The sequence below is a fragment of the Periophthalmus magnuspinnatus genome, chromosome 14, assembly GCF_009829125.3.
Source record: "Periophthalmus magnuspinnatus isolate fPerMag1 chromosome 14, fPerMag1.2.pri, whole genome shotgun sequence".
Lineage (NCBI taxonomy): Eukaryota > Metazoa > Chordata > Actinopteri > Gobiiformes > Gobiidae > Periophthalmus > Periophthalmus magnuspinnatus.
The window spans coordinates 16,404,483-16,432,322 of record NC_047139.1 but is presented as its reverse complement, the minus strand read 5'-3'; the positions used below and the strand labels follow the sequence as shown (position 1 = coordinate 16,432,322).

The 27,840-nt window shown below is 38.3% G+C and overlaps 1 protein-coding gene across 1 annotated transcript; it reads left to right on the top strand.

Annotated features, from left to right (window-relative positions):
* Positions 1-261: 261 nt before the first annotated feature.
* Positions 262-27,840, top strand: gtf2ird1 (GTF2I repeat domain containing 1). Its single transcript, XM_033978460.2, has 27 exons — positions 262-628; positions 4,402-4,529; positions 4,983-5,124; positions 6,706-6,873; positions 7,827-8,013; positions 9,436-9,737; positions 10,258-10,350; positions 10,444-10,527; positions 11,494-11,677; positions 12,290-12,315; positions 12,406-12,529; positions 12,950-12,993; positions 13,106-13,180; positions 13,493-13,612; positions 16,337-16,390; positions 17,170-17,250; positions 17,353-17,536; positions 17,619-17,674; positions 18,758-18,826; positions 19,286-19,553; positions 19,623-19,651; positions 19,739-19,786; positions 21,495-21,572; positions 23,841-24,030; positions 25,273-25,310; positions 26,572-26,678; positions 27,367-27,840. Exons 2-27 carry the CDS (start codon positions 4,404-4,406, stop codon positions 27,433-27,435), a joined length of 2,946 nt encoding a protein of 981 aa, XP_033834351.1. The 5' UTR covers positions 262-628; positions 4,402-4,403; the 3' UTR covers positions 27,436-27,840.

Genomic DNA, 27,840 nt, shown 5'->3' with positions numbered 1-27,840 from the left:
AGCAGGATTTATGTTGTTTAAAATTAGCCAATACTGTGTGATTTATTTATTTTTTTAATCTTACATAGTGGGAGACTACAATATATTGGATTGAGCTGTATTATTGTGCCTAACCAGGAGCAGTGTAGAGTAGACCCTCTTTTAATACTGAACCCGTCACCAAAAATGCTGTAGGCCCACATCTGTGCCCCATAATCCTAACCTAATCTGATACCAGCAGCAGAAAACTTTCATAAAAGACGAGTCAAATATTCCACAAGTGTGCAGTAGTCGGAGTGCCTGGAGCTCTGGGATCCCGTGTTAATCCTGTATGGAAATGGCAGCCAATAGATGCTGCTGTTGAGTTGGGCTGGGATTAGCAGGAGGCGAATGAGTTTCAATTTTACTAGATTACAGAACAAAGAAAAGGGAAAGGGACACTCAGTCTGTTATGTAAAAACTCTAATACACTGAGATATTGTAATTACAGCACAGCGATACGAGTCCCTTTAGGAGAGTTGTGTCTTTTACACGGCTTGGATTACACAGGACATCTTTGTGGGCGAAAATTGTCCGCGTTTATCATGGATTAAACAGGAAACAGCCCGGGATTGGCGACAGCATCAAGGCTACTACTTCACTTCTTTAGGTGAGATTTACTCCAATGTCTGGTCATTTATAATCACGTAGTTTGTGCTGTGTTTGTGCGTTTACTTTAGGATTATGCACTGGGAATGTCACGATAACTGAAGCGAGGAGAATACAGGGCAAAGTGCTAACGCTAGCTAGCTAATGGGCTAATGTAAACGAGCTAATGTTAGCAGATTAAACAGACCGCTGGAGCTTCCGTCAGATTAGCCCAAAAATCTGGAATAAAGCAATAAACTGAGCCCGTTAGATACACGTGCGTGGCATAATACACAAAACATTTAAGATTTATACAGTATTACACCCAAGTAGGTAACTCCCCAGAGTATAATTAGATTAGATTAGAATACGCGTCAATCCATCCGTTTTTAACCGTTTAATATCGCCCGTGTGTGAGAAAAGGAGCACTGCCAACAAGAGGAACCTGACACACACCAGCCTGCACACTGCTCCACACTGTCCAGATAAAGTCTGAAACAACTTTTACAATACAACACGTGAAAAGTGTGGAACATGCACTGGAACATTCACTGGGAGTCAGTAAAAGGCTGCAGGGAGAAGGGTCAGTTCAAACACTTGTTCAATCAGGAAAGTGATTTTATTTGCATGTGATGGGACATGATCTGAAGTCAAAGACAGCATCCTTAAAGTAAATCCAGAAAACCCTGTGGGTGTGTGTGTGTGTGTGAGGGAGGGGGTGGGGGGGGGTGTGTGAGTGTGTGTGTGAGGGAGGGTGTGTAGGGGTGCGTGTGTGTGTGTGAGGGGGGGTGTGTAGGGGTGGGTGTGTGTGTGGGTGTGTGTGTGTGTGTGTGTGTGTGTGTGCGTTATATTCATTTTCAAGCATGGTTTTCTGTATTTTAACCAAACACATGACCTCTTCCCTTTTGGCAGAGAACAAATTGGCCAAAAATAGGGACACTTCTTGTATAAAACTGAGACAAATCAATGGTTCTGGATAAATCTACTGGGACAAGAGACACAGGGCTCAAAACTGGGACCATCCCAGGCAAACTGGGAATGTCCTGGTTTACAGTTATGTCTGATCACCCTATTAGACTTATACACTTACACAATTGTAACATAAATAAATGGAACATCATGTCCAATGTACAATATACAAGTGTAACATTGCTTAAGGGAAGATAGCAGCTATATTCTGGTCATTTTGGTTAAGGCTGCATTTCTGATCTGTAGCCCCTTTCATCTCAGGAATGTGTGACCCCAGTCTGGGAGAGTTATAAAATACTGATGCAATCACATTGTTTGACTTTGCTTTAAATTTCTTATCTGTAGAATGTGTAACCCCCATTCTAGGAGTAGTATAAAATATTGGTGCAATCTCACCTTGTTTAGACTCTGCCTTAGGACATTACTCACTTCACTCCACTTTAGACTTTGCTTTGAATTTTATTGCTGTAACCCACAATAAAGAGCTACGGAACGATTCCTGCGCCTGTTCTTCATGCAACAGAATAGAAACCGACATCAGCAATTGTTGTCAGTAAAAGCTATACTTGATTTAAATATGTTTACCTTGTATCAAAGGACACATATGGGTCAGGTTTATGAAATTTAAAATTAAAATCTGACACGCAATTCCTTTAAGTCGTTATGAAAAATTATATTTTACAATGAATTTGTACTTCAATTTTAAGATTTGTGGGGTGCCTGAGTTTACCTATGACAAGTTAATATTTTTAATTTCTCAGGATTTAATCTGGTAGTTCAAAGTACCCCAAGACTTTACTCCTGGGATAAATTGAGTCAAAAGATTTTTTAATGCCACTTTGGAACCTGAAATCATCTTTCTGTGGAACAAAACCATGTCTATATGTACATGCACATCAAAATCGGATTATTATCATATATCTAGACTTTTAAGATTATGTGACATTCAAACCACAACATCTGTTGTAATGTTGCAGTTTATATGTAATTTTAATAAATAATTATAATTCAAAAAATGTGATGGTGACTTAATTTTGAGTGCTCATGTACCCACAGGCACTACCAGGATCTATTTTCTTTAAGGGCTGCAAGTAACAATTAGTTTGGTTAATCGATTAATGCAAGGAATAAATGCTTGGATTTATTTAGATTGTGAAAGGCCTGTGAATATGAGACCCACTAAATTTGATCCGGATAAAGCTGCAGCCAGCCATTTCTTATAGTAACTTACAGTTCAATATGTAAACTGAAACAATATATTTTTGGACACAGAATTTATTGTATGCACATTTTCTTTGCAATAGTGGAGAGATTTTTGATATTTTTGTTGTAATAGGATAATATTTGAGCTGTATAGAGGGTTGGATAATAACTATGACTAATTATTGGTTCGTCCATCATTTGTTGCATCTCAGGCTTTTAATGTTACTGACTATTTTTAAAATGGTTTATTGAACTTATCCTGCTGTATTGTTATTGTATCAGTGGCATAAAGTAGCAGGGCTCCAGACTGCGACCAAATGCTGCATTTTACCCCTGTGCGATTATTTTTTTCAACCACTCGCACAGGTACAACCAGATCTTTTAAATTTTTGAGGTGTGTAAAATTCACATAAGTTAAATAATTTTCTTAGTCAGACCTGCTTAGTGTTTGTATTAAATGTATTAAATTGAGTAATAAGATGAGTCGCATCCAATCAGACTCTCTCTCTCCGCCTCCCCCCTGCCTCCCCTCTGTGCCTCCCCTCTGCAGAGGCAGACACAGCTCAGCTAAGGACCCTGAGTCCGGGTCTGTGTGAGGACTGTACCTACAGCAGCGCTCAGTGCCGTGTGTGACCCGTGGACATTTCTAGTGCCCAGGACTCCTCTGAGGCTTAAATGGAACCACCTAAAAAAACAAATGAAACAAAAAAGATGCTCATGGCACACAGCGTCATCGTGCCGTTCTGTTCATTTCCTCCGTCACTATTTTAATCACTGAAGTTTTACAATGTCCTCAATAAGTAACTTTAGTAACGCAAACGCGCACAGTAATCGTTGTAGGTTCAGTGTGTTGAGACAGTGACAGGATATATACAGTCAGTGGTTGACAGCTGTACAGCTATTCAGTATAATCTGCACCTCTGTGCTTTAAGATGATCCTCATATGAAAGAAGAACAGTGAATACACTGTTACTCACGTTAGACTGTATAGATTATATAGTCTCGGACTAAACTACATAGGAATAATAAAAGAGGGCATTGAGAGAAATTTAGACAATTCTTATTGAAGTCTATAGCAAACTTACATTTACTCAATACATAATTTATTTTCAAGCCAGATCTGTTTTACAGATGACTTGGTACTTGATTCCAGCTCATAATGCATACATTACAATTAAACATTAATAAAGCATATAAACTACATCTATAGTATTAACTAGGAAAAAATATATATCAGTTAATATCATGCCCCTTAAATTTTCTGCTTGTGCTTCTAAAATATTTCAACCAGGGGCTACAAATGCCTGGGGCTTTGAGTAGCTTCAGTATTATCATTTATTGTTATATTTCTTGGCAGCAATATATCGTGGTTCAAAATGTGTTATTGTGACAGTCTTAGCGACAGTGATGCAGCTTGAAGATATTTACAGACAAAGTAGGCTTTCATCAAAAACACAACATTTGGAATATTTTGAAGTCATTGTGTCAGCTCATGGCATGTTTTGGAGTTCAGATAACAATAATTTTATTACTAAATCAATTGATGGTTATCGACTAATTGCAATGATTGAACTGTGTCCCTATTTTGTTGTAAAATGGCTGTCCCTTTACAATTCCACTTAGGCATGGCGCAGTTGAGGAAAGTCACAACTGATGCCTTCAGAAGCAATTCCCGACTAGACCCTGGGCTCCCACTGGTGTCTCTGCGGCAGGAGATCCTCACCAGCCTGGTGTCTGCGTTGGACTCGGTGGTATGTGATGTGCACATGCTAGAGCTGCAAGAGTGGTTGCAATCAAATCAAAAGCAAAATTTGAATGGACGCAATTAACAAATCGCAAAGGCAACTTTTGAAGTACCATAATAATTTACCCCTTGCCTGGCAAATCCAGACTGATTGGTTAATCATGCCTATCTGAAAACAGAGATTCACCGTGACCAGACTCACATCTTCATAAAGTATTGTAGATGTGTGCATTCTGGATTCCAGGCAATCTCCCTACCTCCCAAACAACAAAATCTCTACACTGTATTTGAGATCTGCACAAACATGTTGTGAAATGTGATTCTTGTATTAGTTTGTCAGGTCATATTTCAGTCTTTTTGATAAATATGAACTATAATCACAGTTGCAATATTTGTCAGAAAAAGCCCCTTTTTCCTAAAGTGTTGTGGGAGTGTTTGCATTGTGACCATTGTGTTTCAGTGCACAGCGATGTCCAAGCTGAATGCAGAAGTGGCCTGTGTCACGGTGCACGAGGACAGTGTGATCGCTGTGGGGACAGAGAGAGGCCGGGTATTCCTCAATTCAAGAAGGGAAATCCAGACTGACTTCTTCAAATTTTGCCGTATGTGTCATTTTATTTGGTTTTAAAGTTCCATATTTTCCGGACTATACGTCACTTGGGGGAAATTTATTTTACAAAATCCGAGACCAAGAACGGACATTTTATCTTTAAAGGAAAGTTATAATGACAATAAAATAGAGAACAACAGGCTGAATAGCAGTACAGCACACTAACGGAACATTTATATTTATTCAGCTACAGACAGTGAACTGAATACATGTCTGGTATGTTAATGTACGATATTAACAGTTTATCAGATATCTAAAGCATAAAAAACAAGCTAACAAGCTAACTCTCGATCTCACTCCAAATCACTAAAGCCATTGAATTCTTCATCCTTGGTGTCACTTCTGAACAACTCCGCCAGCTCCAGAAGTAGATGAAGCGCCGCTCCCGTGTGGCTGCCATACTGGCACACAAGTCTAGAGTTCCCTTGCGTTTTTGTCAGTGTGCCAATGACAAAGATATGAAATTATATATTTTAATAATTTCACATATAAGTCACATCTGAGTATAAGTCGCACCCCTGGCCAAACTATGAAAAAAAGTGTGACTTATAGTCTAGAAAATACAGTACATAAAATTACCTGTGCCCCAAGATACCAGATACCAAATATAGGTTTTACTGGTAACTGATTTATTCTTAATTACAAAAACATCAGCATGATGACCAAGTGGTTGTGATGATTTGGTGTTTTGGTTCTCAAGACAATTATCCAATCACAAAGCAGAACGAGCCACACATGAGTCTCTTTAGTTGTCAGGTTCAATGCTGAAATACAGTTGGTTCAAACATAAAAGGACTCTGTTTTGAATCGTCACTACCTATCATTAATCAGTGCTAGTGCCGCCTCTGCAGCTGAATAAGTGAATTCTGGAGGTTCTGAGCTTTTACATGAGGCAAGGCCTGTCCATATACTGAGAATGAGGAAAAACTTGAATGTATACTTTTTATATGCAGGTTAAGGCACTGGTAATGTAGGTTCAATTTTATTTATTTATTTATTTTTATGTATCTTTTTTTATACAGGGGAACCCAACGACAGCACTTGGGCTCTCTTTTTCATGGGCGCTCTGTTTAAAATACAGTCAAGCAGAAAAAGCAGAAAAAACAAACAAGTATACAAGTCCATATAAAACATTAAAAACAGGTGCAGGTGTGTGTAAAAGTTTGTTACCAGATTATTAAATTGTGACTGTGTTACCAGCGTATCCAGTTTTGCTTTTCCTTGGAGTGTATTCCATTTTTGTGAAGCAAAACAGCTAAAAGCTCTCTTTCCCATCTCAGTTTTGGTGCTGCTAGTTCTGAGCCTTATGCAGTCATGTGATCTGGGATGAAATGTTCCGGTATCAATGACTAACAAGCAGGTGATACATTTCTTACAGTGCTGTTCTCTTCAGTGATGGCTAACCCACTTTTTGTAGTTGTGATTGGAGTACCTTTTTTGAAACTGCAAGAGCACAGGCTTTCAAATAGTTAATGTACTGATAAACGTTTCAATCTGAGATGATGTTTTCACATACTTACACACTGTCATTTCTACATGAACCAGTTAAATATGAACACATATATTTCCCCAGGTTTACCCGGTGCTCAAACTGCAAACACTAACCCCCACACCAAAGACCAGGAGGTGGATCAGATCAAACCCACTAAAGGTTCTGAGCAGTGTCAGCCTAGAGCTTCAGAGCAGTCCAACATCGCTGTGTTGAGGAAGATGGTGGAAGAGGTCTTCACGGTTCTCTACAGTAAGTAAACTAACTGTATTGATCCACACGGGGAATGATGTGGACACAGTTGCTCACACATCTATCTATCTATCTATCTATCTATCTATCTATCTATCTATCTATCTATCTATCTATCTATCTATCTATCTCTCTCTCTCTCTCTATATATATATATATATATAACAAATAAAATAATTTATTAATTGAGCATAGATTAGCTTCAGTAGGACTGGATGTTCTGTTCGTACAGGGAATGTGAATTTCTTTGATTGGCCCGTCTAACTGTCCTTCTGTTAATCAGTCTGTGGTGTAATTGCAGATAGAGTTCCATCACAGGGCCTCAGCCTGATATTACCTTAAGCCTTGTGCAGAAGAGTGCAAGCAAGGGGGAGTTTGGGTGAGGGATCAGGTGAGGGCCGAAGGAGCGTTGCAAATGCAACAGTGTTGCTAAGCGTCCACACTGCTGGATTAGCAGGGGGTGGGCGCTTAACAACGATGTTAAACTTGCAACGTGAAAGGGTGTTACCTTCAACCATGTGGCTTCTGATTGGCTCTTTGGTTGCTATGATACTCGCCATCAGAATTCCAAATATGGAACTCGGCTCCACATTTGTCTCTATAACCGCTAGCTTCAATGAGTTTCATTTGACTGAACACTATGGGTGATGTCACACTCCCTTAGTCCACTTTTATACTGTCTATGATCAGGCCTCAGACATGTCACTACACTATCAGTTAATTTTTGTTGATTTATTTAGTCCATATGCTCTAAACTGTAGCCTAGTTATTGTTTTTATTCTGATATTGAGAACAATTTTCTTTTCAGAAAATTGTACATAAATGATGTCTAAATGTTTCATGATCACACAGAATCAAATGATCTTAACCTTAACAATGCCAGATGTGCGTTTTGACTCCAGGTGCATAGCCTGTATTGCTGCGAGTGCTTGAGTGCATGTTGTGTTGTGCAGGTGATGCCGCAGGGAAGAGCAGCCTTGTCTCTGTGCCTTATGAGTGGATCCAGAAAAACCCTGGCTGTGTGGTGGCTTCGGGATTACCAGAAGGAGTGACTCTAAAGAGACCGTCTGAGTACGACAGTAAAACCCTCATGAGGATTCTGGAGCTCAGCCACTGTCTCCACTTCAGTGTCCTCAAGAGGTGAGCAGCAGCACATTTTCAAAACATGTACAAGCTTTTAGGACAATACAGGGCTCTCGTGTCACCTCAGAGACAGTAAAATTAGAGGATCACAGCTGTTTCACTTATATATGAGTTGTGGAGGGGGTGGAAGGGCACGCAACATCAGCACATCATAAATGTGACTACAGCTCAAAAAACTGTGTTTTACCCCTGCAAAGGACAGAGCTGTGTGCCCTGTAGATTCTCTGATAGAAGTTTTCAGAGGAGGAAAATGATTAGCTGCTAACACGTAGCCACAGTATGAGTGATATGCTGTTGTTGAAATCATGTTAGTACTTTGCCATGTACATATGTGTGAGATCCCGTATGTGTAAACAAGTCTTAAAGAAGACATAGTGTGCTTGTGTCTGCTATATAGTTATAATCTACTGTACCTGTGGATCATTATGTTGATGATGTTATAATTTGGACATTTTAAATCACAATACTGATTTAAAATTACTTAATCAAAGAAACAAGTCAGTTGACGTCCTCTGTGCCCAATTTCATCTGAACCAAAATAACTATGCAACGCTGCCAAATCCTACGTGTATCAACAAATTAAGAAAATAAATTTGGAGAACAAAGTAAGTACAGAGAAGTGGGTGTATACCAGGGATGATCAAAATAGGAGTTGATCTGCAATATGGCGTGAAAATAAGCAATTGAAGATTGCTCAGATATGCACAAATCACTCCAAATACAACTTTGAGAGTGTAAATGGTGAGAGGAAATAACTATAAGCTTAGAAAAGTTGATTTTGCATAACATTGATTTTAAGGGGAGGCAACGTTGGCACTGCCTCCCCTGACTTAAATGTGCAAGTGCATTGTACAAAAAGCTGAGGATTTGTGGAGCACAGGGAGGATGCATACTGATCCATTCCCTCAACAATGTTTTATCTGGTTATTAGTGTCCAAACTGTTTTATGTATTAAGTATTTAGAGTTACCATGAGGCATATCCATCCTACATATCCTGCACAACGCAGTTTTTTTTTTTTACGCAATAATAAAAGTCTGTTAGGCTTGGAGACCCAGAGGGCTTCAGTGATTCCAATGCAACATGACAGTCAATAGGCTGTGTACATAGTGTGTACAGTGCAGACACCTCCTTCTAAATGCACGCAGCACCTTTTGTATTTCTGAGCACCACTGTTCGAGCTGTCTGAGGGCAGCTCATCTTTTAAAAAAACTACACATTGAAGTCCATAAGCAATTAATTAATTCACTTTTCTCTGGTATATGAGTGTGTGTGGTTTGAGAGTGGCATGATTATAGGCTATACACTCTATGGGCACGATGGATAAAACGTTTGCCTTCCCCAACACAAAGGTCAAACTCTGCCTAAGATAATAGGACTGCTTTAATATGTTTGCTCATTTAACCTGTACTCTGTAAAGGCCAGCGGAGGATCTAAGTCGGGAAATCCGGTGCAACTCTTCCACGTCTGCTGTGAGCATAAGCAGTCAGAGCCAAGGAAAGAGCTCAGCCCAATGCTCACTGTCAGCTCTGTCAGCAGACCTGCCCCCCTCAAACAGCATGGCCTTGTCCAGCTTCCTCTATGGCATGCCCATGTCCTCCAAACCTCACCACGACAGCAAATCCGACTTCAGCCCTCTGTCTCTGCTGGGGTTGAGCCAAGATAGTATGAGCAGATGCCCCGGAGCCAAGACTATGGCTGTCAAAGACTGTGCCAACAGCGGTAAGAACTTTTTACAAAACTACACTATAGTGTTTTATGTGTAATATCTTTGTGTTGTGTCTTACATTTTTGTTAACTATTGCACCACAACTGAAATTACAACAGAATAACAAAAAGCAAAAATAGTAAAAATCGAATAAGGCACAGATATACATATTTGTATATGTATAAATAGAAACGTGTAGTAGTAAATATAAGGTATATCTAGGGCTATAAACAAGAGGTGGTTTTGTAGGAGATGGAACAGAGCTGCAATTTCTACCAATTTCAGGTGACAAAATATTATCTGCTAAAATAAATAAAAAATATAAAAATAATATATTGTCTTGTAATATTTGTTATTAAATCAATGCAGCTTTATTAAGGCAGAAACATATGAAACCAATAGGTGGGTTTACATGATGTCACAATATTGTATTGTTGCATTCCTACTATTTACAAATCAAATGTAGTATGCAGCCCCTGAAATACTAAAATAGCTGAGCCTGTACAGTTGTTGATGTTATCTGAATATTTTTAGATGAAGTGTCGAGATCTGGAGAGCACTGTCACAGCCCACCCAGCATCCACATCTCCAAGAGACTGCTTTTCTCCATAGTGCATGAGAAATCAGGTAAAGGCACGCACTGTCCACCACACAGTGACCACAGTGGTGTTTCATGACATTAACCAAATGACATCATTTTATTTATTTATTTATCTTTAGAAAAATGGGACACTTTTATTAAAGAAACTGAAGACATCAACACATTAAGAGAATGTGTGCAGATCTTGTTCAACAGCAGATATGGTGAGCAGAAAACATTTAAAGGGCACATATTACTCTGTTTTGTGATTTGATCTATGCTGTTTCCTCATCACAAACATACCCGAAGTTGTGTTTTCATTTCATTCACACATGTTTAACTCACAGATCTTGCATATTTAGGCTGTGTTGTTCTGAAAACACTCTGTTCCACCTTATGATGTCATGTAGTAATACAGCAAGTTCTCCAGTGAGTTTCATCCACCTTCACTTGAGTCAGTTGGATAATTTCTGCCCTGGAATTTCTAGTCTCTACTGAACAAAAGGGAATAGCTAACTGTTAACTAAGAAACTACCACTTCATGACAGGTGGAACAGTGTATTTTAGGCTTTGGACATGTGGACAGACTAATAATTCAGGATTACTCAAATATGTGTGAATGAAATAAAACACAACACTAGGTGTATTTTTATTTTGGTGAGGTAACAACATTCTCACATAGCTTAAAGCTCACAAGAGTCAATTTTATGTAATATAGGACTTTTAATACAGTTTTAATGTGACACATGTATTTGAAGTACCTCCAAAGTCAATTTGCATACTTCTGGGAGAATCTTAGAATCTTACCCCAATTAGGAACTTGTTTCTTGGAGGATACAATACAGTCTATATGTGTGATATTCTTCTCTCGTACTTAGACCAAACAATGCCTTGCAAATTTAATAAAATGCAATGAAAAGTGCTTCAGTTTGTCAACTACGTACAAATATATCTGAGGTGGGTAGAGCATCCAAAAATTGTTCTCAAGTAGCAGTTACGTTACTCAAGCAGAAGTACAAGGACAAGTACAATTTCAAGTTATTCAAGTAAATGTAATTGAGCATTGCACACCTTTGAAAACAATGACTCAGACTCATAACAATGTTTTTTGTTTTGTAACAAAAATGATTACAAAGAATTCTACAATTGAAATGTGGGTCTGACAGTATTACTTTTGCTTCCTGTTGTAGCTGAAGCACTAGGTCTGGATCACATGGTGCCTGTGCCCTACCGTAAAATTGCCTGTGACCCAGGAGCAGTGGAGATAGTTGGCATTCCTGACCAGATCCCCTTTAAGAGGCCATGCACCTACGGAGTTCCCAAACTGAAACGTATCCTGGACGAACGCCACGGAATACGCTTTATTGTTAAACGGTAATAAACCCCACTGTGAGACTTTTTCCCATGGGTTTATGTTTGGTTTGGGTAAAAAGGGTAATTTATTGGTGAGTTACATCTCTTATAGTTACAAAAAGTAGTGTACTAAACTGTAATAAAAATATTAAGTAAATTAAATAAAAAATTGTAGACCAAATTTGGAAACTACACAATTTATATATTATGAATCGTGTCAAAATTTCATCTCATCCTTGTCTCGTGGACCCAATGTCGTATCTCATCTTGTCTTGTCTGGAATTTGTGTCTCGTTCCATCCCTAGAAAATGTATGTAAATTCCAAATGTAGATTCCTCTCCCCAAAAATAAAAAAAAAAACAAGCAGGGTTGCCTCTCCATGGATCTGATCTGTGGCTTGGCCTGATGGTATCACTGCTTGTTTCCATGGGATAGTTACCGGTAAGTTTATGGCCAAACCGTGAAACATTTTAGGGAAAGTAATGACATATCCATGATTCTGTTTCATACCAAATTAAATCAACTGTATAGATAGAATTGATGGTTGATTGAAAAGATAGAATAGTTATAACACCACCCCCACACTCTCACACACTGGAAACTTTACTCAACCGGTTTCCTTCTCTTTTGTAGCATGTTTGATGACCGGATTTTTACAGGTAAACCCTTTTTTCTTTCAAATTTATTTCTTATGCTTATGAGATAAGACAAGACCAGTTTTAAATCCACATTTCAATCTTTTTTTTAAGCTGCTGGCAAGATTGTAAGAGAGGATGTCAAGCATGATTTGGAACCCACATCTGATGAGGGCTTCTCTGACCAGCTGAGTGCTCCGACTGTCACTGAACTGCTGAGCAACCCTCAAAGCAGCAGGTCAGACATAACAGAGCTAACTTATCTTATGTATGGTACACACACATGGAAATACACAGTGTACATATTCATCAGGCTAAATATTAAAGCAGAAGAAGGAAGTATTTATTTTTAATCTGTTTATCTTATCTGTAGCTCACAAACCCTTTAGCACATTGTTAATTTCCACTTGCATAAATTTTCACAGTGGCTCAGGACAAGGTGTGGTATGTTTTGAATAAGATAAAGATGTTAAAAGCCCCCAAAAAGTAAATTTGGCATAATATGTGTTGTTTTAGATCAATATTGTGATTAACAATGAACAAAATGTAAAATTCATTTTTTTTTTTTTTATTTAAACAACAGTTAGCTGTTAGTTATTAAACATATTATAATTTAATACTAGATACCTGACAAAACATGTCTTCTTTCACTTTCCAGATCAACAAGTGAATGTGTGAGTCCTTTGGCAGAGTGTGATTCTGGTGAGTCCCATATACACATTTTATTATTATTTTTATTTTTTGGGGTGCACTATTCTAGTTTTCTTTGTCTCAGTGCATTGGTGAAACAAGTGTACACCTTTGACTTACACAGGTCCTCCAGTAGAGTGCATTTCTCTGAAGAGGATTAAGTCAGAGCCTCCAGACATTTTACAGGTCACACTACCTGGTAAGTCTATTTTGAGTAGTGTCTACAGATTTGTTATGAACAAGATAGAGAAAAAATGTCTGTCTCCATGGTTGTGTTTTTGTGTCTTTTTTTTATTGGTTCAGTTTTAATACTCCAACTGTATATAATTTTCGCACCCCTATTCATTACAACGTTTATATATATATATATATATATATATATATATATATATATATATATATATATATATATATATATATATATATATATATATATATATATATATATATAATATGTGCAGCATACATTGATCTGATAAAGTAGGGGTGACATTGTGTGTTGTGTGTGCAGAGACCAGCAGCAGTGTGGAGGAGACCCCTGAGTCCGTGGAGACTGCATTATGTTTAACAGTTTCCCCCTCCATTTCCCGTGACCCCCCCTCTGCCCCCTGTCAACCACAGTGCCACACAGGTAACTCCTTTATATCTACCCCTGTCCACCCAATGTAAGCCTAAATAGATCCTCTGTGTCCCATATTAGCCTAAAGAGAATCCCTTTGTTAGCTTAAAAAAATCCCCTCTGTCCCCTATTAACCTAAAGAGAACCCCTCTGTTGGCCTAAAGAAAACTCCTCTATCCCCTATTAGCTTAAAAAGGTCCCCCTTTCCCCTCTTGGCCTAAAGAGAATCCCTTTGTTAGCTTAAAGAAATCTCCTCTGTCCCCTATTACCCTAAAGAGAATCCCTCTGTTAGCCTAAAGAAATCTCCTCTGTCCCGTATTAGCCTAAAGAGAACCTGCCTGCTTGTTAGCCCTCTGTTAGCCGAAACAGAACCCCTCTGCTCTCTGTTAATCACAGTGCCACACAGGTAACTATTTTAGATTTACACCTGTCTGCTCCCCTCTGTTAGCCTAAACCACAGCCTGCATGAGAGCATTTGAAAAAACGCCCAAAACCTTTCTCGCTCAAATAGAAGTTCCACCACAGAGTGCTAAGCACCCGCCCCCCGCTAAACCAGGGGTGCGGACATGAAGGGGTGTTACCTTCACCAGTCTTGCTCCAGATTGGCTCTTTGGTTGCTATGATACTTCGGTCAGAATTCAAAATATGTAACTCAGCTCCAAATTTGCCCCATAACCTCTAGCCTCAATAAGCTTCATTTGATTGGAGCCAAATGCTTTGGGTGACGTCACACTCACTTTGTCCACTTCTTTATACAGGCTATGGCCCAAACAGAACCCCTCTGTGAGCCTCAAGAGAACTTCTCTGTTAGCTAACAGAAAACCCTTTAGCTCTCTGTTAGCTTAGAGAACCCTTCTGTGCTTTTTTTTTTTTTTCTTAACACTAGATAGAACACTAGAACTTTCACTCATTCATTTCTAATTTTTTGGTTAAATGTGGTTTATATCATGAATTGGGCAAACCCATTTACTCCCATTTTTAAAAGAATACAGCTTAAACAAAAAGTACTCAAAATTAAGATGGGTATTTTTCCCCAGTAAATGAAACCAATAAAACCAGCTTAGATCAGTAATACACATTTATTTATATATATATATATATATATATATATATATATATATATATATATATATATATATATATATATATATATATATATATATATATATATATATATATATATATATATATATATAAAATTTCCCCTTTATATATTTCCCTAAACATGGCTTTTTTTCCTCATTTGATTATAGAGAAAAAAATATGACCTATTTTTTCAACTGTTAGGTAGGCCTATGTATCAAATGTCCACTGGTTTTATTGGTCAAAAAGAGTGATTGCATTAAACTTTCTTGATGATTTAATTTTGAGCTCATGCTTTACATTCAGGGGGGTAAATGGTCTGTCCCTTGTTCTTTTCAATATGTTTCATCTTTTGTTCATTTTGTTATTTTTTCTTATTATTTAATTATTCTTTTTTCACAAATGACCACAAAGGGAATGTTATACTGGTAAGTGGAGTCAATGTAATTCATAGTTGAATTTAGCCAGCTCAGGGTTGCCAGGTTTCAGTAACCCAACCAGCACAAGAGCGTATGAAAAAACAGCCAGTATTTATAAAAGTACCTCTCCTCCGGTGACACAGACTCACCTCCTCCCCTCTCTCTCACACAAATAGAAGTTCCACAGAGTGCTGATGGCTTTGGATATTTGGATTTGTCTCCAAATATTCAAGACTATCACTATGATTATTCTCAAATCAGTATGTTTTACATAGAAAATGGCTCTGGCCAAACTTGCAGACCAAATTTTTCACGCAGCAGCTCTTATAAAGCTGCCCAATTCCACAAGAAAACCGCATACCTGGCAACCCTGGGCCAGCTGCACGCTAGAGGATATTTTAAGACCAATTTACCAGAATGCGTCAGGCATCCACTGCCTAGTGACAGCTTTTAAACTGTACAAATAGTGCAGAGCACTCCAACACAGACTTTGTCTAAACATTTTCATTAATAATCACCACTTCAATAACTAACAGGCTCTTTACCTTCAGAAAACACTGAACAGTGAGTAGGCCTCTCCTGTGGCCTTTACAACAGGATCTTAGGTGCAGTGGCACTAGATTTAACTCCATTTACTTCACTGGGTTGGTTATTGTTCCCATACACTGCACATCATGAGGGAGGGCAATGTGCTCAGGAGAAAAAAGCTTTTTTGAAGGACATGCAGATAGACCTAGACTCAGCTGTCCATACGTACCCAGTCTCTGCTCACCTGCGCAGACAGACCAAGGCTCGTCCATGCAGATATGTCCAGGCTCAGCTGTGCAGATAGATCCAAGCACAAACAGGCAGGAGTTGACGTGTCACTGATATATAAGAAGACTTTGTGCTTGTGTCTGCTATATAGTTTTAATCTATGACAGCTGTGAATCATTATGTTAGAATTTGGACATTTTGAAATCACAGTATTGCCTGGCTTCAAATTTGCCTTGTAACCGCTAGCCTCACTGAGCTTCATTTGACTGGAGCTGAACACTATGAGTGACGTCACACTCCCTTAGTCCACTTCTTTACATAGTTTATGGGCTATCCTTTATGCGAGCGTGAGACAAATCAGTCTACACACTTCTGAAATGCTCTTTTGTGCAGTCAGCCCATGTGCGATTAAAATGAAATGTAATTGTTTTCTGTACATGATAATCATATATACACCTTCCTGTTTTGTTTTCTGCAGCCAAAGCTCCACCTCCAAACACGCCCCTTCCGAATGTGAGGCCATCCTCTGAAGGTACAGTCATGATTACCGGTACATAATTTAACAAAATTGAGGGCTGCACCATTTGGGAAAAAATAATTGCATTGCAATTGTGATTAGATTTGCCATTTATGTTTTCAAAATTCATTTTTTATTCAAGTTCACATCTAGAAGAATTAACAGAATCATATTTCAGAACATGTTGTGCTACTTAAAAAATGTATTTGTTAATTGCGTCCATTCTAATTCAGTTTGAGTGCGATTTATCTTGCAGCCCTATTGCGTGGTGTGTGCACCAAAAATACTACTATAACCTTAAAGAGGGAGCATTATGCAAAATCTGTTTTTTGAGCTTTCTACCATGTTGTTACTACATTGCTCCCTCACCAAAAACATGCCTGAGGTTTTAGATATCCATGCATGTTTGTATAATTACACACAACAATAATCCATAAATATACAAAATCATGATAAAAAACTGTTCACAACAACTGTTCACAGCTCGAAAGGGGGAGTAACTTAATGTGGGGAGCAAAGGAAGGGGAGACTCAGAGCGTCAAATACGAAAGTGAAACTTATAAAATATGCCAATACATTGTTTTTGGCAAATGTAGCATTTTCAAAACAATAAAAGGTCACATGGTGATCTAAATATGTTATGTGTTAGAAGTTGATACACCATAGAAGTAAAATAGCCTCTCTAACCTTCTTTTGACCAGATATGTTTAATATTACCTTCCGCATCATTTCAGATACAACAGTGTTTCAGAATGTTTTGTCATGGTTATCATGTCATGTGTGTTTTTGTTCAGTTGGCACTTTGGAAGAAGACATCGGAGAGATGATTCTTCAGCTCAGAAGACAGGTGGACAGTCTTTTTAGCACCAAGTATGGTGAGTTACCATCTGAAATATGTCTCTCTGCTATTGTTGCATCTTGTTGCCTTGTTTGTGGTATCAAAAAACTTAATCTTGTGTGTGTTTGTATGTCTTCAGCTGAAGCCCTTGGTCTCAGTCAACCGTGTAAGGTCCCATACTCCAAGTTCCAGATGTATCCAGAAGAGCTCTATGTCACTGGGCTGCCTCCAGGAATCTCCCTACGCAGACCCAACTGCTTTGGCGTGGCTAAGCTAAAGAAGATCCTGGCTGTTAGCTCTGAAATCCAGTTTGTAATCAAAAGGTGAGATGATATATGATGATACGGTCAAAGTGATTTTGGAATAACCATGTTCAAATAACCCTGATGTTTCTTTTATGTGTAGGTCTGAGCTATTGACAGAACAAGTGAAATCGGAGCTTCCGTCTATTCCAGACTCAGGTACTGAACAAAAAAATTATCATGTATGACATATAGCTGTAATTTATCACTTTAATTTTATCTAATCTAATTTACATATTTGTGTAGGTGGTTAATTCAGTGTTAATTAGTATTTTTTCAGCCTTTATTAATGTCCTACTCTGCATAATTGTATTATGCTGCTAATTAGACTCCTAACACTACTACTAACAGTTTCCTATTACTACTCTTCTTTGTATATGAAGTAAGGGTTAATCTTATTGCTGGCGGGACCAGCCCCAGGCCAGAATCCCTGAACACACTACTCAGACAGGTAGGGCTCTGATGCACCTTGGCCCATCCTCCTAGTGTGACACTGTTGTGTTACAAAAGCCTATTAGGATCATAGATCATGTACAAAATGTCCTAACACAGTCTTTATTACCAATAAGCAGTGTTACAAGAGTTTATTAATAGGAAAGTGTTAGTAAATGTCTATTTGGCAGCAGAATGAAGTCATGCAGAATAAGGCATTAAAGAAGACTTATTGTACTTGTGTCTGATATATAGTTATAATCTATGACACCACCCGTAGATTATTATGTTATAATTAGCACATTTTAAATCACAATATTTATCTAAAATGACTAGAAAACTGATGTGCCTGATGGAAGCTGATGTCAGTGTAAACTTCATCACAACAAAGAGTTGGCACTCCAAGGGATAGCTGCAGATCACGCTAGTGAGCAGGAGATTTTTTTTCATTTGATTACACAGTGCTGCTGAATCCTACATGTATCACTGATTAAGGAGATAAAATTGGAGAATGAAGTAAGTACAGAGTACAGTGAGGGTTTGCTGGTAGTGATGAAAATAGGGATTGATCAGCAATATGACTTCTTGAAAATAAGCATTTCACTTGCACTAGTCACTCCAAATACAACTTTAGGTGAGTAAATGGTGAGGGGAAATGACTATGACTCTAAAAAGATTTTGCAGAATAGATTTTGCAGCCTTAATGAAGGCTGAAGAATTCACCACCTAGAAGTATGGCAGTATTAACAGCTACTTCTTTTTTTAATGAAGTCTACTCTTAAGTAAAATAAATCATATTTTTTTGCACAGAACAAGAAGTAAAGAAGACTGCTACAAGTGAGGACGCTACAGCTTACTCCAAGAGGCCTGGTTTCTCTGGTATGTTTTCATTTCAATGTGTTCCTTTTGTTGTGGTAACATTTATGGTGATGCCAGCTCTCATTGGGCAGTGCAATTTTCTAAAGCGGAAGTCAGCAGACTTGTTTCTTGTATTAAGTCCTTTTAGATTAATGTTGTGATTTACAATGTGCACATTAGAACATAATAAGACAAGCTTTTAGTTAATTTACTACTCTTTGTCTTATTTTATCTGTTGAACATTTATTGTTGTTGTTTTATCTATTTTTATCTATTTTTATTTGCACTCTGTAAAGCACTTTGTGATTTTATCTGTGAAAGGTGCTATATAAATAAAAGTTTACTTAATGATCCATGGGTGTAGATTATAACTATATAGCCAGTACAAGCACAATATGTTATCTTTAACCTTAATAAAGCAGTCATTGGAAATATGCTGATCACTGCAGTAACATCCTTCCCATTTGTCTTTTGTCCTAGAGTGCCTAGAATCCAAGCTTTCCCGCATAGACCTGGCCAACACTCTTCGAGAGCAGGTCCAAGATCTCTTCAATCGGAAGTATGGGGAGGCCTTGGGTATCAAGTACCCTGTTCAAGTGCCTTACAAGAGGATCAAGAACAATCCAGACTCAATCATCATAGAGGGCCTACCCCCTGGAATCCCCTTCAGAAAACCCTGTACGTTTGGCTCCCAGAACCTGGAGAGGATTTTGGCTGTGGCGGACAAAATCAACTTCACCATCACTAAGTATGTGCTGCCTTTACTGCACATTTTGTCCTGTCTAAATGTGATTACTATTTACTTTGTTCTTTACAGACCCTTTCAAGGACTCATTCCAAAACCTGGTTTGTCATTGTTTTACATATCTTTTCTCAGATATTAAATGTCACCATGTTATTTTTGAGAAAATAAAAAATCTTTTTTTTTTCCAGCTCCTCGCCGTGTCACTTTAATGAAGAAGGCATATGCTTCGATCGCAGGTAAGAATGAACCCACTTTTTCTCTGTCACTTTAGTCATTGGTCAGGTCAGAGTTAAAATTCTCATAACACATGTACAACCAGAAGTTTGCATACACTGTATAAAAAGAGATACACTTTTTTCCCCTCAGACTAATCTTTTCCTGTTTTAGATCAATTAGGATTACCAAGATTATTTCTATTTGCTAAATAAGAATAATGAGAGAACTTTTTTTTTTTTTAATTTTCAATAAGATTGAGATCAGGGCTTTGTGATGGCCACTCTAAAACATTAACTTAACTTGTTATCCTTAAGCCCCTTTATAACCAGTTTGACAATAAGCTTCGGGTCATTGTCCATTTGGAGGACCCATTTGTGCCCAAGCTTTAACTTCCTGACTGATGTCTTGAGATGCTGCTTCAGTATTTCCACATTATGTTCTTTCCTCATGATGCCATCTATTTTGTCAAGTGCACCAGTCCGTACTGGAGCAAAACAACCCCAAAACATAATGCTGCCACCCCTGTATTTCACAGATGGGATGATGATGTCAAACTTGCAAGCTTCCCCCTTTTTCCTCCAAACGTTACAATGCTCATTTTGGCCAAACAGTTACATTTTCCCACATTGTTTAACTGCATAGTAATCTTATTGTATGTAAACTTCTGACTGATGAAAAAATGTCTAAAAATACCCTTCTGTCACTATTCTGGCAATTAGCAATGAGAAAAAAAGTGTATGTGTCTTTTTATATGGTGTATGTAAACTTCTGGTGTCAACTGTAAAAGACATGGCATTTGATCGACACATGAAAATGAGTTTATTTGACCAACTGGCTTTAGCAATGAGATATTGTAATGGTCACCTGACAAAGGATTGGTAAGTCCAGCATAAAAACAAAAAAAACAAATGTTCTTTTTGGCAAGTACAGTTTTGAAATAGTTACACCTGTTGAGAGTTCATGTCATCTTTCTGCACCAACACTGTGTTTCTCTCATGGTATAGAAACACAGTGTTGGTATAGCCATGGTAAACTATAATAAACATCCAGTTCCAGCAGACATGTTCTGACCATAGTATTCTACTCAAGAACTAATGCAAACTAATTGATATTTGACGGTGACATCGCATTGGGGGTGTTCTGCCTGTACCTCTGTACATTCCTCTTTTTTAATTATCTGTTTAATTATTGGTTGTGTCGTATTTCATACCGACACACAAGCATAACACAACATACAAAGTAGTATTTTTAATTTGGCATGAAACAACCAGTTGCCATGTGTTACACTGTTTTAATCCACCAATGTGAGTCTAGAACACCACAATGAGCAGTGAAGATACTGAAGCCAGGTCTTCTTACTGTAGGCAGTAACTATATTTATGTCCTCCTTTGGGTTATGCTTTGAACAGAACTACTTAGTCTCATTTTAAACCCCTAGTTTCATTTTATAGACCTGGTTTAGATCTGGTACTCGTAAAGCCATCTTTTCTTATGTCGTACTGATTTACAGAACCCTGTCAGAACTGAAAAAGACTTTTGGATGGGTAGCCAAATGTATTGACAAGAATGTTCTTTTGTGATGGAACCTATTATACATGACTCCCTTATGGTGGAGAACAGCTCAAAACAACATTCACCATATCATTGATAATTGGCTTTATTGCCCAAAATGGAATTATTTGTAATTTCCCTGTTCCTAAGAATAGCGTTTTTGTGTGTTTGTTTCAGGTGAAGAAAATGTGAGCCGGATGGGGGAGAAAGGGCTGCTCAGAGAACAAGTCCGAGAGCTCTTCAACACTAAATATGGTCAGTGTGGATTTTTCTGATTATCTGTTGTGATACTTAAATATTGACTTATTTTGGCTTGATGTAGAAAACCTCTTAGAGATACAATAGAAGACTGAGTAGTGACAATAACTGTGAGCTAGCTGAACCCTCCGCTCTAAGAGCTCAGCAAATGTGCCAATTTAGTGAAACTTCCTCCATGGGAATGGAAAGAAGCCCAAGTTTACACAGACAGTGAGACAGAGACAGAGATTCCGCAATGCTTTATTGCATTTAATGCAGTTATGTGCGTGCACATACACTCACCTAAAGGATTATTAGGAACACCTGTTCAATTTCTCCTTAATGCAATTATCTGATCAACCAATCACATGGCAGTTGCTTCATTTAGGGGTGTGGTCCTGGTCAAGACAATCTCCTGAACTCCAAACTGAATGTCAGAATTGTCAGCAATTTTGAGCATGGCATGGTTGTTGGTGCCAGACGGGCCGGTCTGAGTGTTTCACAATCTGCTCAGTTATTGGGATTTTCACGCACAACCATTTTTAGAGTTTACAAAAAATGGTGTGAAAAGGGAAAAACATCCAGTATGCGGCAGTCCTGTGGGCGAAAATGCCTTGTTGATGCTAGAGGTCAGAGGAGAATGGGCCGAGTGATTCAAGCTGATAGAAGAGCAACGTTGACTGAAATAACCACTCTTTACAACCGAGGAATGCAGCAAAGCATTTGTGAAGCCACAACACACACAACCTTGAGGCAGATGGGCTACAACAGCAGAAGACCCCACCGGGTACCACTCATCTCCACTACAAATAGGAAAAAGAGGCTACAATTTGCACGAGCGCAGCAAAATTGGACAGTTGAAGACTGGAAAAATGTTGCCTGGTCTGATGAGTCTCAATTTCTGTTGAGACATTCAAATGGTAGAGTCAGAATTTGGCGTAAACAGAATGAGAACATGGATCCATCATGCCTTGTTACCACTGTGCAGGCTGGTGGTGGTGGTGTAATGGTGTGGGGGATGTTTTCTTGGCACACTTTAGGTCCCTTAGTGCCAATTGGGCATTGTTTAAATGCCACGGGCTACCTGAACATTGTTTGTGACCATGTCCATCCCTTCATGACCACCATGTACCCATCCTCTGATGGCTACTTCCAGCAGGATAATGCACCATATCATAAAGCTCGAATCATTTCACATTGGTTTCTTGAACATGACAGTGAGTTCACTGTACTACAATGGCCCCCACAGTCACCAGATCTCAACCCGATAGAGCATCTTTGGGATGTGGTGGAACAGGAGCTTCGTGCCCTGGATGTGCATCCCACAAATCTCCATCAACTGCAACATGCTATCCTATCAATATGGGCCAACATTTCTAAAGAATGCTTTCAGCACCTTGTTGAATCAATGCCATGTAGAATTAAGGCAGTTCTGAAGGCGAAAGGGGGTCAAACACCGTATTAGTATGGTGTTCCTAATAATCCTTCAGGTGAGTGTATAATATCTTTGTATTGTACTGTTGCATAAACTTGAGGATAAGTTAAGGTCTGCTTTATTTATCTCCCATGGGGGAGAGTTCACTAAAGCATGGCTCGGTCAGGACCACCAAGCTCAGGGGGGTCCAAACTATGGCCAGAGAAACATGCAAACTCCACACAGAACAACCACTTTATAAGAGGATGTACCAACACCGGCGCAAGAGTTCCTCTGGACCCCGGTCTGCCATTCTCCATCTCACAGCCACTAACCACTCCTTTGAAGATAGTGAAGTTCAGATCTTAGCCAGAAAAAAGAAATGGGAGTTTAAGAAGCTATTTTGTTAGGAAAGACAATCCTTCCTTAAACAGGAATGGGGGCCTCAGACATCATCTATCCCCATCTGTAACTCCATCCTCAGACCCAAATAAAGAGAACAACAGCAGGGTTGTTAAAGGTTGAATAGGATAGTTTCAGCTGAAAATGGAGACAATAGCTGTTTACAGTGGCAGTGTAGTTAGCCTCTCCCTTCAGATAGATATAAGGCAGTGTCCACCAGCAATCTGACCAGAACTGAAGAATGAACTTAGATGAGCAGCGAAAGGTCTTCACTCCTACAACATTTTGTCCAGTTGATAGATTTAAACTTCATCCTTTACTATCCACACAGAAAGAAACTTCTTACTGTGAAATATGAGTGTTAATCACATTTGAACTATGTGGCTCTGACAAACACACAGATATGGAGGAGCTGTTTAGAATTGTCAGTAAGTTTGCTTTTCTAGATCTTGTTTTTTTTACCCTTGTAGGTGAGGCGTTGGGCCAGGGCCCGGTCCTGGTGCCATACAAACTGATTAAGGGCAGTCCAGACGCAGTGGAGATTCAGGGACTTCCAGACAACATCCCCTTCAGAAACCCAAACTCCTACGATGTGCCCAGCCTGGAGAGGATCCTCCAGTCCAGCAAGGACGTCTGCTTCAACATCAAACCACATCTCTTGTGAGATATGCTTTAGTTTTAACAGGACAGAAACTGCACCTACGACATTACTGAAATGACCACAGAATGTAGTGACTGCATTTAACCCTCTCTAGTAGCATAAACCTACAAACATTACATTACAGTACATATAAACATTACATTCACAATGAGATGTCAACAGTTAACACAAGAGTAAACCATAGTGAAGTTCATCAGCTAAAGCTGTGGTTCTTAACCCTTTTCTCAGAGTGACCCCTATTTTACCGGTTAATATGTTGGTGGCCCAAATATCCTTCTCCTACCTGATGAACTACTGTACAGTACTGGAAAAAAATCATTATTTTTTGGTTAATAAATGTTATAAAACAGTAGTGATTCTAAACTTTATAGAAGAAATTAAGATGTCATCCTCTCATTAAAATTCACAATCTAGTTTTACCCTCTTTTCTAAGAACTCCTGGGGACGTCCTGGTTGGGAATGACTGAGCTAAGCACATGTCTCTTCTGCCCTCTGCGAGCACCCTGCTGTTGGACTGATTAAAGGCATAGACAAAATGAACAGAAACAAAAACAAGAGTTGTTGGAAAGTTGAGCTTTTGTGAAGAGTCTGTTAATGCAGATACAACAATCTCCAATCATTCTATTTTACTACATTTTGCAGTTATCATTATCTTGGGCATGTACAGTCGCATCATAGAATAATGACTCTTTATTTAAGAATCATCCAAATATATTATTGTCTCTTCTTTACGCAATAAAGCAGCATTTTCTAATAATTTGCTCCATTATCTAGTACTGCACCAGATATTACATATTAAGACAATTAGTGCAAAAAGCTGTACTTTATTCAGGTGAACAGTGTAGTAACAGCACAGGAGCATAACTAGGGATACATGCATCTACAGTTTTCATATAGTAGAGAAGGTTTCAACGGTCCTTTTCATATTATTTCTAAGGGTGCGTTCGCACTTGCACAAATACCACATTAAAATTGGGACTAAAGTGGGACTAAACGAGGAACTAAATTTGGATTAGACTAAACCAAGGACTAAACCAAATCTACAAACCAAAACTAACCAATCATCTGCTGATGATTCAAATTTTACTTTGTTATTATATTATTATATTTTGATGGAAAAATATACTGTCTGCATTTTGTAATTTGTCTTAAAATGTAACTTATTGCTCTATCCTTCTAAACTCTCCCAACAATATTCCTGATTCAAACGGTTGTGTTTGATGTGTTTGTTTCTCACACAGGCCAACTGCAGAGATCAGTGGTCACTCTTATAACACAGGTGGGTAATACTAATAAACTGCCTTTAAGGTCAGTTTTTCTTTCTATTATTGGCTCATCCTTTTATCATTCAGATGGTAACCATAGGCGACGATGTACACTACCAGTCAAACGTCTGGACACATGTTTTCATTTATGTTCCTTCTTTTTTTCATGATTATTTATATTGCAGATTCTCTCTGAAGACATCATCACTATGAATAACACATATGGAATATAGTAAACAAAAAATAAACTCAAATAAAAAAAGGCCTTTGCTTTGAACACTGCTTTGCAATTTTGGAATTTCTTGACCCTGAGATGTGAAGTGAAACCTCTCAGTGAGATTCATAATGAAATCTCCTGAAATGAAGGCCAATGATTTGCAGGATACTTTGAGGATTTGAATATAAAATTTCCATTGTTGCACAGTTCCTTACATCTTGATTCATATATTTGAAATATAGAAAGTAGGAAACATAAAGAAAAAAAAAATTGAATGAGAAGGTGTTGAAACTTTTCAATGGTAGTGTAAGTTACTCGGACCACGCACACACATACGCACACACTCACACACACACCAAATTCACCTGGGTGCAGCCGGGTGAATTTCTTTGTTTATTACTATGTACATTTTGGGTACATATCGAACACATCAGATATATGAAGCAAAATGTATGGAATTCTTAAGCAAACAGTTAAATGAATAACTCAAGATTGTTTTTATATTCAAATTCCCCGAAGTAGCCACCTTTTGATTTGTTGACAGCACTTCAAACCCTTGGCCTTCTCTCAGTGACCTTCATGATGAAGTCTCTTGAAATAGTTTTCACTTTAGATGCGGTTTGTCAGGATGAAGAAATGCCAACAGTGCAAAGCAGTGATAAAAGCAAAGGGCAAAGGCTATGTTTTGTTTTTTTGTTTTTTTTTTACCTAAAAGATTATTTTAGTTCACCTATATTCCATATGCATTCATTCATAGTTTTGATGCCTTCAATGAGAATCTACAATGTAAATAATCATGGAAATAAAGAGGAAACATAAATGAAAAAGTCTGGTAGTGTATATATACAAAAAACTATCCAAGAAATTATAATAGATAATAATGAGAGGCATTTAGCAACTGTTATACTCTTCCCCCAACTCATGACACCTGCCCAAAATCAGTCCTTTAACTTATGATGTACAAATGAAGCCTTGCCCGTGTGATCAGAGCCTCTACAACAACATGCCTTCTATTAAATCTGGGATAAAACCACAGTCATGTCTCTTGTGCTTATCAGGAGCAGACGTTTATTCCAACCAACGGAAACGGAAAAGAGTTCAAGAAAGCAGTCAAGTTCCCTCCTTATCGGAGCGAGGGAAACCAGCCAATGAGATTCCTGTCATGGTAGGTTAAAAGATCTATGTTATGGACATTTTTGATCTGTTATAATACTGTTTCCTGGAGTTGTGTTTTGTTTCATTCACACATGTTTAACACACAAACCCGGCATATTTAAGGTGTGTTCTTCTTTTAAACTGAAAACACTGTTCAACCTTGTGATCTCATTGAGTGGTGATATAGGAAGTACACTCCTGTCTTGTTAAACTTCATACACCTTCACTCGAATCATTTCAATAATGTGCAGCACAGAAATTGACAAACTTTGAAGATACATTTATTGCTTTAGCCTTGTTGAAAAATCTTCACTCCTTGGTACATAGAAGATATTGTAGACTTTCTGTGGCAATCTCAACTGAATAAAAAGACAACAATTTATGTTTTGTACAGGATATTGTAGAGTAAAGCAGCTCAGTTGAGGCTAAAAATAGCTGTTAACTACCACTTGATGACATCACAATTTGAAACAGGAGATTTTGAGCTGTGGAGATGTAGACAGTCTAATAATGCAGGACAAAACACAACTCCAGGTATGTTTTTGAGGAGGTAACAATATTTCAACATTGCTTAAAGAGAGGAATCACTTTTCGGAGTGCTCTAGAGTAGTATTTGGCGTGCCCTTGTTTAGGTTGTGTGTTGGGGACTTGTTTCTTTTTTCCAGTGAATTTAACCATAGTGTTGTTGTGTGTTGCAGCAGTGGCCTATGTACACAGTGGACTACAGTGGAGTCAATGTGTCCGTGTCTGGGAAAGTGAACAACTAAATATATAGAAGTGCACCACTAATAATGTGCTCCACTTTAGTGACAAAAGAACTAAAGGATGCCAGGGCTCATTGTGCCCTCAAATGTCTTCACTAATGTAACGCAGCATTTGGATGACTGAAAATGATCACATGCCAATCTGATTCAAAAGAGATAATTTAATGTTATTTATTCTATTTATTAAGCTATTCAATTGTGTGCAGGGAGCTAAACTAGTCCGAGTGGAGAATGAAGTTACTCACCATTATATGAGCCTTTTGTACTAGTAGAATCAGCTGAATGTATCATTCATGTAAGAAAAGAACAGTATGTTATTCTCTGCACCACCTTTGGACTAACCGTATTTATATGCTGTACCCTAATGCCAGATAGGCCTTTCAATAAAATCTGTTGCCTTGCACTTTT

What these genes read in the sequence shown, in the direction of transcription:
- gtf2ird1 (XM_033978460.2), top strand. Translation starts at nt 4,404, where the DNA reads ATGGCGCAGTTGAGGAAAGTCACAACTGATGCCTTCAGAAGCAATTCC. An exon ending in GGTCTTCACGGTTCTCTACA is followed by an intron (nt 6,874 to 7,826) that starts GTAAGTAAACTA and finishes TGTGTTGTGCAG; the next exon opens with GTGATGCCGCAGGGAAGAGC. An exon ending in ATACGCTTTATTGTTAAACG is followed by an intron (nt 11,678 to 12,289) that starts GTAATAAACCCC and finishes TCTCTTTTGTAG; the next exon opens with CATGTTTGATGACCGGATTT.